Genomic DNA, 15,029 nt, shown 5'->3' on the forward strand with positions numbered 1-15,029 from the left:
TTCAATCCTCTTTCCATTTGGCTGTGGTGTCTCTGTACTAAGGTTGGTGTTTTCCTCAAAATAGGTCATCAATAGTAGATCATCCAGCACCCCCACCACTTAGCTGTTCTCGTGCAGGAAGCAGAAAGCTCCATTCCCAATGCAGTGGCCAGTTTTGGTATTGCAGGCCAAGTACCTATTCACTTCAATGAAAACTTTGCCTGTAATACCGTATCTAGCCTCTGTAGTAGGAACGGAGCTGTGTGTTACCTGCATAAATCCGCTCTATGCACAAGCTGATCAGTGAGTGTCCTGGGTGATGGACTCCCTCCCTTCTTTTATTGAAGACCTATTCAGAAGATAGGCAATCAATAGTCTATGTGTGGACAACTACTTTTAATCCTCATTAGAAGACCATTCTTCAGCAGATAAACACAACAACCCGTATTGATGTCCCACATTTGCATAAGCTCTTCACCCTCAGCGTGGGTAGAGGGTTCTTAGAAGAGGATCTCCAAAGCTGGGAAAAGAAAATACTTTTCAGCATTTGGCCCTCAGCAGGTCTTTCACTTTTATGCATTTGCGTGCATCAGTTGCAGGAGGGAGAGTTTGGATGAACATGGTACAGGAAATTTTTGATCCAGCTGGGTTGTTGGGGAAGGGTTAGAGATGTTCTCTTGTTGACGAATTCTTGTTTCGGAAGGAAACTGAGCAATGTTGAGAGAATGGCAGCGCTGTAGGAAATGATAAAGCAGGAAGCACAAGGTGAGCATGGCCGGAGCACACAGTTATTTTCCTCTTGTACACCCATCTATGACGTTTGGGATCGTTGACTATTTTAGCAGAGAACATCACAAAGCGTGTTATTAATTTATAGATAATTTCCCCTGCCGGGTCCAAGGCTTTGTAGCTGCTAATCAGCTAATGGGAGTGCAGATGTTATCCTGGATGCTTAGCGCACCTGTAACAACACGTGTGAATGATCGCCATTGTTCTGTACAACAGATGGAAAGAAAATAGATGGAAATTGGACCAGATCTGGACCTGCATCCAATTACTTAAACATCTGATTGCACTTTTAAGGAGTTTCATATTCTACTATTTTTTTCCCTTTTTTTGATGTCTCATCAGTTTCCCATTGACATACAAAGTCTATAGAAGGATGCAACAACCCACAATATCATATGTTTGCACATATAGGTCTGTGTATATTACTATGACATACTTAACCACTAGGATAATTGCAGTTATTAGAGCAGAACACAGGCATTGCAAAATTAGCGCTCCACTGAAAAATGCCTCCTTCTTCTCCCAGAGGTAATATTTCCCAGAAGGTACTGTGGGAATATAGCCAGCAGGGTACGACCATATGGGCGATGCAGGCATCCTCATAACGTCACTTAGCATTATCCTCCAAATGGTTCTGAATTGTAGATGACAGGTGAAAGGCCGATAGAAACGCATGTATTTGCATCTATTATAATATAAATTCCACTGACTCATTATAAATGCTACATTACAGTAAAATCATATAGTAAATCTTGGCTACAGTCTTTACCCATGTGGATTGTTTTATAAGGCATTATGTATATCAGGTCATATATGCAGGCATTTGGCGTAACTTAAAAAAAAAAAAAAAGCATAATAAAGTAAATGAAAAAACAAGATTATTGTTACATCCAAGTTAGATATCAAACATCTAGTCCGGATCGGATGAAATAGTTGTCCTAAAACTAAGGATATACACTGTATTTGTAAATTCAGAAAGCAAAACTATTTTTAATGAAACAGAAACGTGGGAAGAAATGGGAATCTCACCTTTACGCAAGAAAACCCTACATAAAAGCAGGTTGATCGCCCTGATAAGGGCAACCACACATTCGGAACCTGGGAGTAACTTAGACTGTTCCTAGGTGGTGAAAAGAAAGGTGATAATTGACAGATGTAAATAACAGTTGATATGGCAGTACTAGGAATAAGATGTTACTAAACCAATCAAATAAGTAAAGACACCAGAGACTTATCTGAAAGTGTGATAATACCAGGAGGTTGTGGATCAGAAGACAATCCCAACATGAGGGTGAATAACTGACACTCATTAAGAAGAGGAGCCAGAATAAATATGCTTCAATAATGGTTGATTGGCCGGCTGGGGGAACCACCTTACCGGCAACCAATCAAGCCATAGACCAGCAGATGCATGCGTTCATGTTGGCGCCCGGTATAGAATGAGGGGCGCATGTGACTCCACCGAAGTTCATCGTGAGGTCACCCCGAACCCAATTCCTGGATGCGGCTGACATGTTGCAACAATTAAAATATCTACATAAGCTTTTAACAGAGAATGCTGCAATTAGATTATTTGAGTGAAGTTGTGACTGCCATAATATGAGGCCTCTTATTTCTGCCAAAGGTAAATCCCGGGGTCTGAAGACTTGAACTTCTATACCTTTACCTAAGCAACAGTATATACAAATGGCCAATAAGTAATTTGCATATCAATGGTCCAAAAAAAAGAGTCGTGTTCCCTTTGAATAAGGATAAAAAAATCACATGTAATAAGACTGCTTATAATTTTATAAGCAGTTTAAGGAGTTCTCTTACTTCTAGCTATTCATGACGTTTCCTCAGGATAGGTAATCAATAGCCGATTGGCGGGAGTCCACTGCCTGGAATTGGCAGCAATCGTTCCCCCAGCCGATGCCCTTGCATATAGAGCAGTTTTGCTACGGGAAGCGGACAGCTCTGTACACTGTGCAGTGGCCCTATCCAGTGGTTTTATGGGAGAACCCCATTAAAGCCCTATAGTTACTGCATTTTTTTTTTCTTCATTTCAGAACAGATAAGCTATTTAAAATCACTACTTTCCTGATAAGAGCGTGCAGTCAGGTAATGATTATAATATCCCTGGTAGATCAAATTCTAGATGGCTTCATTATCTTTCCCACTTAATCCCTTTATATCCACTTCCTGCTCGGATCACACTGAAGTTTATTTAACCCTTTCCAATCCACTGTCTGATGTCTAAAGACATTATGATTTAAGGCTGTACAGCTCTATGATTAGAAAACGTCTGTTGGGGTTCTCTTACTGTATATTGCCAGCCTCTCTGCTGTCTGAGCCTATCCGTGTCACCTCATGCAGTACTGGCTTTAGCCAGCAGATAGCGCCATTGTTTAACAGCAGAAAAAGAGTAAGCCCCCTAGGAAAACCAGAATACAAATTGGATTGTAAAGGGTTAAGATAAATGAATCTAACAGCATACACGGCTATGATAAATTTTCTACAAATTTACCACTGGGTCACTTCTTTTTTTGTGGGGGAACCATTCGACCCATTGTAGAAGCAATCAATTGCAGGTCATGTCTGCCAGATGAACTACTTTTGCCTATGCCGCCTTCAGATATAAGGAGAGGAAGTTGAACTCGCAGGAAGTTACTTAGTATCAGCCAATGCTTTTGTATCAAATGAACATTGTGCCTTGCTTTGGTATCTTGGCACTGGGGTTACACCATAGCTAGAACGGTGTCTGGTATTGTTAATCATGGCACTATATACAGATGTTTCCTTCCTTGCCTCTCCTCTTGGCTGGGTATTTTCAGAGATGGGTGTCACAAGATAACCATCTTTCCAAAGCAACATGGTTTCACAAAACTCTTGTCATGAGATCTCTATCCCATATGTGTCTATTGTGGTCACTCAGTGATTGTGATGCCGTCAATACTTTGTTTGGTATGTCATGATATTGGATTGAATTGGTTTCCAGGGAGATTGCAATTCTTAAGAAAATTAGAGCTATTGTAAGGTAAGAGTGGACATATCTGTATCTGAAAAAGGAACATCAGGAAAGTCGGATGCCACAAGTGTATTTCTGTAACTTTTTTAACATTTACAAAAATATGGAGATCTGATAAAAGAATCTACATACTTACACCAGCAATATAAATGTGGCATAACTTAAACTGGTTGTCCAAGTTCTAGGTCCAGTGTAAAACCAGCCCCCCAAGCAATAACATAACAAATAGGCTTAGGCCAGCTTCACATCTGCATGCTGCGCCTTTTCTTCTGGTAAAATGCTAGGCAGCTTAGCAGACACTGAACAGACCCCATTATAGGCAATGTGGTCTGTTCAATGCTGTTTGGTTCCGTCATAAGATGGACCTGTTCGGCCAGGGGATACCCCTTTTCTTGCCCCCTAAATGGAGCAGTTGTAAAAGGAATCCCCGCCACAGATGTGAAAGCGGCCTTACACTTACCTCTTCCCGTTCCCACTATTTTCCACAGCACTGCTCGGTCCTCCGATCCCTGTTGGTTTATTGGCAACAGTCCCTCACGGTTTACGGGATGTCACAGGCACTGCAGCCAATAACCGAGCAATCGATCACGGTTATTGGCTGCAGACCCTGTGATGTCCTGTAAAAAGACTGAAGTAGCCTGTAAATGTGACGTCTGAGGGGAGACTCGGTGGTGCAGGACTCTGTGGAAGTCAGGAGAGTGGAGTATAAGCCTATTTGTTATGTTACTGCTTGGGGAACCTGGTTTTGCTCTGAATCTAGAACTCTGACAAGCCCTTTAAAGGTGTTTTACTATTGATGACCTGTCCTCAGGATAGGTCACCAGTAGCTTATCAGATGATGGTCCATCGTTCATGATTCCTGCCAGTCAGCTGTTCGCCAGGCTGCTGTCAATGCGGACAGCGTTGGGAGCAGATAGAGCTATCAACATTGCTGTAGCTCAGGTCGGTACTTAATGTGAACATTCAATGGGATCCCTGTTGACCAGCTGTTAAGGTATAGATTCCAAGTGGCTGTTCCCTGCCAATCAACTATTGATTACCTATCCTGATGATGATGATTATCCGTTCAGTTGCATCCGACCTTCGGTCAGTCTATGCATCAATATTCTCCACACGTTCCTGTCTTTCATCGCTTCTTTAAGTTTCGCAATTGACCTGTTTGTGGTAGCTTTGATTGTATTTAACCATCTTGTAATCAATAGTAATAGGACAGGTAATCAATAGTAAAAGTCCCTGACAGCCCATTTAATGGGATTTTGGCAGGTTATGGGCTTATAGGACAGGAGCTACAGAGTTCTGGAGGTTTGCTTTTTAGACTCAACTAGCTCCCCATTGTCTCGCTGTCTGCTTGCAAAACCACTGCTCTGTCCATTGAGCGGACTCCGACTCTTCATTCTGCTCACATGCTGACCTCTAGTTATGAACAGTGTGTGCATGGTATAAAGAGAAGGGAGACCGCTGACAAACAGACAGCGGGAGAACGAGAAGGCAGGTGAGTCTATAAAGCACCTCCCACCTTGCCCCAACTCAGTAGGCCCTGTTCTATGAGCCTATAACTTAGTTGGTGGTGCTTGTAGCAACAGACAGATCCCCTTTAATAAGCAGCCCTCCTCTTCTACCCCTTTTCTGTGTAGTTGCTGTGCCCACGAGTTGTGGAGGACTCCACTTTCACAACTACAATATAATAGAGAACGTGTCTTTGTGACCTTATGACGTTAATGTAGGCGATAACTTGCTTATCGGTGGAGGACTCCTAGCTGTTGACCCTGCCGATCCAGAGAACGGGGATCCCGTGTCCTCCTCCTGCCTGTCACTGGATTTGCTTCCTCCCCCACAGTGACTTCAAAATAAATGGAGCGCCAGCTGAGCATGCACAGTCGGCGTTCCATTCATTTCATTGGGCCTGTCGAAAATAAATTGCCTATTGGCTATCTCCAGCAGTCCCATTGGAAGAGAATGGAGCAGCAGTGTGCTTTCCCGACCATCACTTCATTCAGTCTCCGCCTCACTGTAAGGGATGCAGTAACCCTCCAGTGAGGAGGATGGGAGACATGGGAACACTGTTGTCAGGATCGATGAGGGTCTCAGCGGTGAGACCCCGACTAATCAGCAAGGTATTCCCTATCCTGTGCATAGTGGATAACTTGTGATCCTGGTACAACTCCTTTATAGCTCATTTGTATGTGCAAAGCAGCCGAATATTTTGGGACTGAATCATTAATATCCAGGAATAACCACTTTTTCCTCATGGTGGAATGGACCTCAGGAAGCGATGTCATCTGTTTTATGAAATGCCGTGTTCTCGCTATGTAAATCTGTAGATAACCCAGGTGAATGACTCAGAAAAAAAAGTTTTTATAAAAATATTTTTCTAATCTAGGAAGCCAATAAATCTTTTAGACATCAATGCAAAGCGGCATGTGTAACAGAATTGACCCCATTAGATCTGCAGATCATTGACTCCTTTCTTACCAGAATGCTATGGAGCGGATCACTCCTCCCCCTACTGCCTCTCTATTTAACAGTGACCTCATGTTCATCCGAGGTCTCCATTATACGCAATGGAACTCGTCTGGATGATTCAGAAAGGATTGAACTATTAATGGAAGTAGTTGGACTGTAGAGGGTTTCAACTGAAGATTTGTCGTAGGAAATAAGCATTTTTCTAATTACATACCTTGTAGAGACAAATAAGCACATTGTTGTAGGTAGCAACCCGAGAAAGACGGTCAACCCTTCCTAGACTACATTTAAGTCCTATGTGCTCACTTGCTTGTTTTGCCCCAAGATCAATGCCTCGCTTATGTTATTTGACCTTGCCGTAGAGGTGAGAATAGAAGAGAAGAAAGGCTCAGTTGCCCTTGGAGCAATCGGCAGGTGTTTGCCATCAAAAGCGTTGTGTTATTTCTCAGTTCATTGTCATTGACAGCAAAGGTTTTCATTAGCGCAAGGCAAGGCCTGGTGTCTAGTGTTTCCACAAATGTGAGCTAGTCACGCAAGGCTTCTTGAACTCCTGGCAACATTCAAAAAGAGAGTAACAAATGAAAAGGAGGTAAAGAAATCCCTATTCAAAGCAGAGTTGAGGTCAGAAGAACCGTGGAATCTGTAGACATGAAAGCGGAGAAGTCGGAGGGGGATTGGTAAGGGAATCAGATATAAAAGTTAGACAGTGGCAGAATGTTTATGGAGAAGGTTAACGGCCAAGAAGAAGAGACGGGATAGAACCGGATTTCAATAGAACATTACAACCTGATATGTTCCAGCTTTCCCGGAAATGGACAGAGACAATATTAAGATTTACCATGTTCCCACATATCTTGTAGAATTTATGGTCTGAGAAGTGGTCGGGAGAAGAGTTACGGGGAAGTCTTGTAGGTTCAGAGGTTAGAAAATGTATCCAGCTAATACTAAGTGTCTTGGGCTTTGTCAGATGAAAGTTCTGGTATTCATATTAGTTCTTGAAACAATGATGGATTGTTCGTTTGACTTATGACCTGGGATGAAGAATGCATGTTTACTTGATGCATTAAGCTACTTGGGACTCGTTACATGGCATGATTATCATGCATATAATCATTAGATCTACTACAGCTAGATCTGTTCTGTTCGAAAGAATGATCCAAGCTATCCAGATATTGATCATTGTAAATGCATGCCATGTGAACGATATACTACTTCACCGTTCATCACATGCTCGGTCCAATTAACTGTGCATTTAGACAGAAAGATGATCGCTCAAAAGATGGCTTTTGAGCAATCACTATTGCATAAACTACTACTTGGTACTAATGCCTATCAGTATCAATTAGTAGCCTGTGAGCCAAAGGGAGCTGTATTCAGGGAACAGACCACCTGCTGTTCTCTGAATAAATTCCCTTTGTGCTGCCAGGAGGCTGACAGCTGAGACAATGTTATCAGCTGTTATCAGCTCTCCCTGGGCAGAACACAGTGTGCGGTCCTGCTTATGAGCTGTTCTGCTGAATGATGGATTTCATGCCAAACTGAAATCAGTTGTTGGGCAGAAAAGTGAAAGATGGGCACGTTTAAACGCAACGATTGGTAATTACAAGGGTTGGAACGCAATTATTTTTAATGGGAAACAACTATCCTTTTATAGATGATTTATTGTGGTGGTCATAGAGGTGGTAGCCATTTTTCCTCATGATCCCAACACACTAATTGTCCGAAGTCCTGCCTAAAATGCTTTATTTTTACCATGGCCCCCAGTGCTTTAGCAACATGTACAGAGAGACAGCACATATACTGTATTGGCCCTGCAAAGTCAGTAAGTAGCAGTGTGATCAAAACTGTCCATCTTAATGAAGATTTTAACAGAAAAGACCCAAGGCATAATACAATGTTAATTGGTCCCTGGGCAGTTAATGTAGGTTGGAAAATACCATAAATTGAGACAATAAGGCCGCCTGCACACGGCCGGATTTGAACTGCGGAATCCGGAGCAGACGTATGCCCCCGTATTCCACAGCGGCGTATGCCCCCGTATTCCACAGCGGCGTATGCCCCCGTATTCCACAGCGGCGTATGCCCCGTATTCCACAGCGGCGTATGCCCCCGTATTCCACAGCGGCGTATGCCCCCGTATTCCACAGCGGCGTATGCCCCCGTATTCCACAGCGGCGTATGCCCCCGTATTCCACAGCGGCGTATGCCCCCGTATTCCACCGCGGGCGTATGCCTCCGGTTTCCACCGCGGGCGTATGCCCCCGTATTCCACCGCGGGCGTATGCCTCCGGTTTCCACCGCCGGCGTATGCCTCCGGTTTCCACCGCCGGCGTATGCCTCCGGTTTCCACCGCCGGCGTATGCCTCCGGTTTCCACCGCCGGCGTATGCCTCCGGTTTCCACCGCCGGCGTATGCCTCCGGTTTCCACCGTCGGCGTATGCCTCCGGTTTCCACCGCCGGCGTATGCCTCCGGTTTCCACCGCCGGCGTATGCCTCCGGTTTCCACCGCCGGCGTATGCCTCCGGTTTCCACCGCCGGCGTATGCCTCCGGTTTCCACCGCCGGCGTATGCCTCCGGTTTCCACCGCCGGCGTATGCCTCCGGTTTCCACCGCCGGCGTATGCCTCCGGTTTCCACCGCCGGCGTATGCCTCCGGTTTCCACCGCCGGCGTATGCCTCCGGTTTCCACCGCCGGCGTATGCCTCCGGTTTCCACCGCCGGCGTAAGCCTCCGGTTTCCACCGCCGGCGTAAGCCTCCGGTTTCCACCGCCGGCGTAAGCCTCCGGTTTCCACCGCCGGCGTAAGCCTCCGGTTTCCACCGCCGGCGTAAGCCTCCGGTTTCCACCGCCGGCGTACGCCTCCGGTTTCCACCGCCGGCGTATGCCTCCGGATTCCACAGCAAATACCTTCATAGTGTGCTATGGAAAAGCTTTTTTTTTTCCTGGTCCCGAGCAGAAATCGATTTTCCGCTCGCCGGGGAAAAATCGCAGCATGCTCTATTTTCAGGCAGATTCTGTGCGGTCGGCCCTTACGCAATCATCATTGTAGAAAGGTCGCGGGCTCCGCTTCATCGCCTAGCAACGGTTCAGCATTATCAGTAATGTGCATGTGCGACGACCAGAGCATCCATAGCACAGAATAAAAGACTGCGGACAGGTACGGGGGGGGCGACACCGGCTGGGCACAGGGTTGGATCCCACATGCGGAATCAGACCTGTCAGTGTGCAGGCGGCCTGACGATGGAAAACTTGTAAATGGGTTTAAAGCCTCAAAATATCATCTCAAAATAGGAAACAAATGAAGATAACGAATCTAAATACAGCAAGTCATCACATACATAAAAGTCAGTCATAAAAGACATTCTGCTAGAAGTTGTAAATCACTTTCTATGACGACCCTGAGGAAGCTGCTCTCTCTTCTTGTATAGTACACAGTGTACCAGAAGCAGCACATCATGGCACAGGAAAAGAGCAGTACAGAACACGTAGTACCGCACTGTAGAGAGACGTAACAGCCAATCCGTGCATGCACTTCAGTAATACAAGGATTTAACAGTGCAATGCCCATGCTGATTGGTTGGGTTCTCCAGCATAGTGGGGGTGCCGCAGTTCCAGACGGTCTGTGTCATTGTATGTTTAATTTGGTTTCAAGTTACAAACACCCAGGAAAGCCCATTGTATGTTGAAAATCTCGTAACCTGAGGCCATTGTAATGCTAGTATTCTCTACAAAACACCTGAAAGGCAAAGAACACCAATTTATCACGGCACCATTGTGAGTGAGTGGGGGGGGGGGGGGGGGGGGGGCTGTTAAATTATAGTTGTCAAACTGTGACACTTCAATAAACTATACTTATCCAACTTTTTTGGTCTGGACAGCAGCGCTACCATTTATGTCTGAGATCAGTAGTATCGCTGCATGTGCTAACTCATGAGTGGATAGATGGGCAGTAGAGAGCCAAAGTTTTATCTTACATTAGTCTTTGTTTTTGTGAACAGTTTAAGACTCACAATAAAAGTTCTTTTTAAAGGGGTTCTCCTCAGGATAGGTCATAAACAGTTGATCGGCTGGGTCCACCTCTCGGGACCCCAGTCGATCAGTTGATCATCCAGTCCAATGTCAGCCCCGGGATACACGGGTCAGAGCAGAAGCCACTGCTCTGACCTCTGTGTAGTGGCGGGTGCTTGTAACTGCAGGTGTAGCTTCCACTGATTTTAATGAGAGCTGTTCCTTCAGTTACAGTGCTGACCCTTACAAGGGCTTGGGCAGCAGCTTCCGCTCTCACCCCTGTAAATCCGAATCGATCAATTATTAATGACCTATCTTGAGAATAAGTCATCAGTAGTATTTTGAATGGAAAAACCCTTTAACCCTTTCCAATCCACTGTCTGACGTCTGAAGACATTTTGATTTAAGGCTGTACAGCTCCAATGTTGGAAGACATCTGTCTGGGTTCTCTTACTGGATATTGCCAGCCTCTCTGCTGTCGGAGCCTATCCAACGTGTCACCTCATGCAGTACCGGCTTTAGCCAGCATATAGCACTGTTGTATAACAGCAGAAAAAGAGTAAGCCCCCTAGGAAAACCAGGATACAAATTGGATTGGAAAGGGTTAAGTGATTTCCGGGACCTTTTTATTTAATTGATGACTGCTCTTGAATGTCTTTTTACATGGGCCAATGACAAGTACCGATCAACAACGTTACAAGCCCATCGGCAGTCTATGTTGGCAGTGCTGGGTATGGTAGAATTTGTAAATCCCAGCATCCTCTTTCAGCACGTTGAGGGTTCTCACTTGCACAACGGCTGGAAATTCACCAGTTATATAATATATTATTGTTTCTTCTTGACATTTTTAGACTCTTAATAAATCTTTCTCCTTCAGATAATTTTTCTGTTCAGTTATTTCCATTTACTTTGGCTCTCGTAGTCACTGTATAGTCTGGTAAATAGGATATTTCTGGAAATCCAAATTTTCCTGTTTGGTTAAGAGATTTATAGAGACGGCTGACTGCTGATCTGCAATTCACATTCCTGTATCATTATTGCAACCTTTTGAAGAGTGATAACATTTTTTAGACTCGATTTCTCACTGCTCAATGCTAAATATGGCCAGATGTCTATTCCTACATGGAAATAATCCTATAAAGGTCAAAAAGCCATAATGGCTGTATGAACCAATTTTTATAGCCTAGCCTGGATATTTTAGACTTACCTGGCCTTTTACACAAGCCAATATGAGGCCCAAAGATCATTCATACGATCTTTCGTCCCCCATTCGGCTTAAGCTCTTTGGATATTTTTTAGAAGGGCCTGCTTGTATCCTGTGGTAAGTAGTGCTGGTCACTTACTTACCTGGCACTTTATGGAAGAAACCGATCCAATGCTGGGCATGATGTGATCACTATACTGAGTTCCATTGCTGTTCTCTCTGGAGTCATTACTCTGCCCCCTACTGTTAATTGGTGTCAGCAGCACATCCCCATTTCACATGCGCTCTCAACAATGGGCTATGAAAAAGATGCATTCAGCTTACAAACGAGCATTTGTTTCTTTGATGGCCGTTTTTTGCAATGTTCACAAATGCAATGGTTGGATGAACGAGCGTTCTGATGAAGACTCATTCACGATTATTGGCCGGTGTAAAAGGGCCTTTACTTTGTAAAATTTGGAATGTGAAATGATAGACTTGAAGGAACAACAATACCATGAATCTGGACAGACCAAGATGGCTTCACCACTTCTTTGTCTTTTCAATGCACACTGATCACAGAAAGAAGCCACCTATCATAGACATATTAAAACATAACTTTTATTATAAAATCTTTAAAAAAAAGGAACAATAACACCATCCCTAATATTCCCTAATACAAACCCTCGGGAAAAGGGAGCACCTGCCCTGATAAGAGCAACCCGTTACTAGAAACCTATCCCTAGGAGGTTCTATAGCACCCTGTAATGTAAAAAGGCACAAAAACTGGGCACACTGTGCATTAGTAGTGCATCAGTTTTCCAAGACACTAAATGCTACTCTGGCCACTTCCACCTACGTGAGCAGTGCTGGCACATCAGAGCAGCTTGCAGTGTCTTATACTATGCACAGTGTACATCAGGTAGATAGAGAAGTGGTACTGCTATCTTGGTTTGTTAGGAACTGGAGGGTTATTTAAATGGACTGTCCCAATTTGAAAATACATTTTTATGTACCCTATAAGAAAAGTCTGGACTAAAGAGAACCTGTCCTTTAAAGGGATTATCTAGTCTTTAAAAATTAATGGTCTAGCCTCAGGCTAAGCCATTAATATATGATTGTTTGGTTCCGTCACTCTGGAACTGCGCCGGTCTGCTGATTGAAGGGGCGACGGTGCTTGCATGAGCACCGCAGTCTCTTCGGTGATTACAACGGAGCACAAACCTGTTCATGCTCAGAGCGCAGTATTTTTGTTCTTGTAGTGCTCGTTCTGAGTACTGCAGGCTTATCCCTATCCCTTCAGTGGGACAATCCTGTAATGCTCAGAATGGCTGCTAATAAGTAATCATGTGCTCTAAGTAAGAACAGGAGCGTGCTCAGATGTAATATAGCCTAGCTATCCTTTTGCCCCAGAACCCTACACATCCATTCATCTTGCTACAGACTTTGGTTGTAAAATTTTGGCGTTTGCTAATTTGGTAATTTTTCCATTTGCTCTGGCAACGTAGAGCAGAAAATGTGTTTAGCAGATAATGTTTTTGATAAAATATGATTTGTATTCCCACCGAGACAAAAATTTAGAACTAATTGAGCCACGTCCGTTCTAAACACACAACTATGCTAACTTCCTTTCCTACTTTAACTGTAATAAGAGCAACATCATTTCAATGCTTTGATCTCTGTCCCGCAAAGTGGAAAAATAACATTGAGCCAAAGGAATGTAGGGAGAGATGGTGTCCAGCCATGTGAAACCGAGCTTAGTGGTTATCTGTTGGAGACTCCTTTTGAGAGGAGCGAATACTTGAGACTATAAGAGTAGAAGTAGGAGAAAAATGTAAACCTTCTTTGTTTTTGTCTCATTTCAGGTTGCCTATGTAGACCTCCATCTTCCAATTATACACACAATGGCTGCAATGCAGACTCTTCCCCTGTCCATTGACCAGAACCCTGAGGTCAACGTCCCTCAAGACCAGCCAAGCTCCAGGTCACCAGACTCTGAGAACACTATGGGAAGTGTGAGCAGTCTAATCTCTGGAAGACCTTATCATGACAAGCAATGCAAGGCATCTGAATTTAGCAACAAGTGCCGTAAACCTGCCAGCATGCCAAACTTTTTTAAGCAGCAGGAAGGACTCCTAAAAAGTAGTTATAATTCCCAGGACCCACTTTTTAATGGGCTTCCTACAAAGAAACCTTGTGCTGCTACCTCTGCTAGTAATGGGAATTATACCTATGTCAATGAGGACTTTAAAGAGGAGTGGCATGAAGCCAGAGCTCCCAATAGCCCTTCAAGCGATGTGGATGATGTGCGGGAAGATAGGACCCTCAATGGGAATATAAGAGGACCTCCACCCAAACTTATTCCGGTTTCTGGCAAACTAGAAAAGGTAATGTTCTACTCAACTGCTCACAAAATTGTGTCCTTTTTGCAAGGAATCTATTTGACTGATTGTGCGAACGCTACATAATAGATCTTTCATGTAGCGTTATCATATATTTACCAGATCCAAATAAAAGATGGCTTGTTGTAAGGTTTCTTATATGGATTTATCAAATCATGTTGTGACTTTCCAACAAGTTGTCTCTTTCCATTGTTCTTAAGACATTCGATATTAGGGCTCAGTGTCCTCGGGCGGATTTGAATTGCAGATGATTCGCAGCTCAAGCTTCCCATAGGGAAACATGGGCATTGCAACTGAATTAAAGCATGTGGATTTGATTTGCAGACCTTTGGGTGCATAAATCAAATTGCAGCATGCTTCATCTCAGTGCAGTTCCTGCATGGACGGCTTCCATTGAAGATATGGATGGGCCACGGGCTTGGTCGGATTGCCCTGCAGGCTCCTGCATGCGGAATCCGACTCACCCGTTGACATGAACCCTTAGAGGTTCCATGCTTATCATTTAACAACATTTCCATTCCGGGGCAATGTAAAAAAAAAAGTGCTTGGTACCGTGTTAGCCAGTAGAGCGACATGTGATTGTTCTCCATAAGAACAGAGCAATCTTAAAGATATGATAACTTTTAATGGCTAAGAAAAAAGATAATACAGGAAGCTTTCAAACCTACTCAGGGCTCTTCATCAGGCATAAAAAGGGGCCGACCTGTTGAGCAACAATGAATTTGGATTTACAGTACTCCAACCTACAGGCCATGTGAATCAACTGAGCAACATAGTACTCTTATGAGAGTCCTCTTGTCTTTCATCGACTCGTACAGTTTATTTCAGTCCCTGTCCAGGTCCCTGCTATGTTAAGACCAAAAACATTACCGTCTTTAGGAAGTTGTTGTGGTCTTAAAGGGTGTTACCCTTTTTATAAAGTCTTTCCGAAGACTAGTGTAGTCTAAAAACGGTACCGTAGAGTTGAATCAGGAAACAGAATATTTAATTTGCCTTATTTTTATTTCATAATTACTAACCTGTCCCAAAATATATACCAGAACTTTCAAGGTAACTCGCATCAAATAAACCTGATTTTTTTTTATTTTCCTGTCCAATATCATATAAAATAATAGTTGCAAAAGAACCATTCAAAATTAACATACAATATGGCTTCAATAGCTTATAATGTAAAATGATACTTATGGTAAGACAACTCCT

General features: G+C 43.8%; 1 protein-coding gene across 3 annotated transcripts in view; it reads left to right on the forward strand.

The window, feature by feature from the left end:
* The window catches only part of LZTS2 (leucine zipper tumor suppressor 2), a 126,491-nt gene that overhangs the window by 96,797 nt on the left and 14,665 nt on the right, over nucleotides 1-15,029 (forward strand). For all 3 annotated transcript variants that reach the window (XM_066600933.1, XM_066600932.1, XM_066600934.1), the window contains one exon: nucleotides 13,293-13,814. In XM_066600933.1, coding sequence (XP_066457030.1) covers nucleotides 13,332-13,814 — 483 coding nt within the window. In that variant the 5' untranslated portion in view covers nucleotides 13,293-13,331. The remainder of the gene's footprint in view (nucleotides 1-13,292; nucleotides 13,815-15,029) is intronic.

The sequence above is a fragment of the Eleutherodactylus coqui genome, chromosome 4 (assembly GCF_035609145.1).
Source record: "Eleutherodactylus coqui strain aEleCoq1 chromosome 4, aEleCoq1.hap1, whole genome shotgun sequence".
Lineage (NCBI taxonomy): Eukaryota > Metazoa > Chordata > Amphibia > Anura > Eleutherodactylidae > Eleutherodactylus > Eleutherodactylus coqui.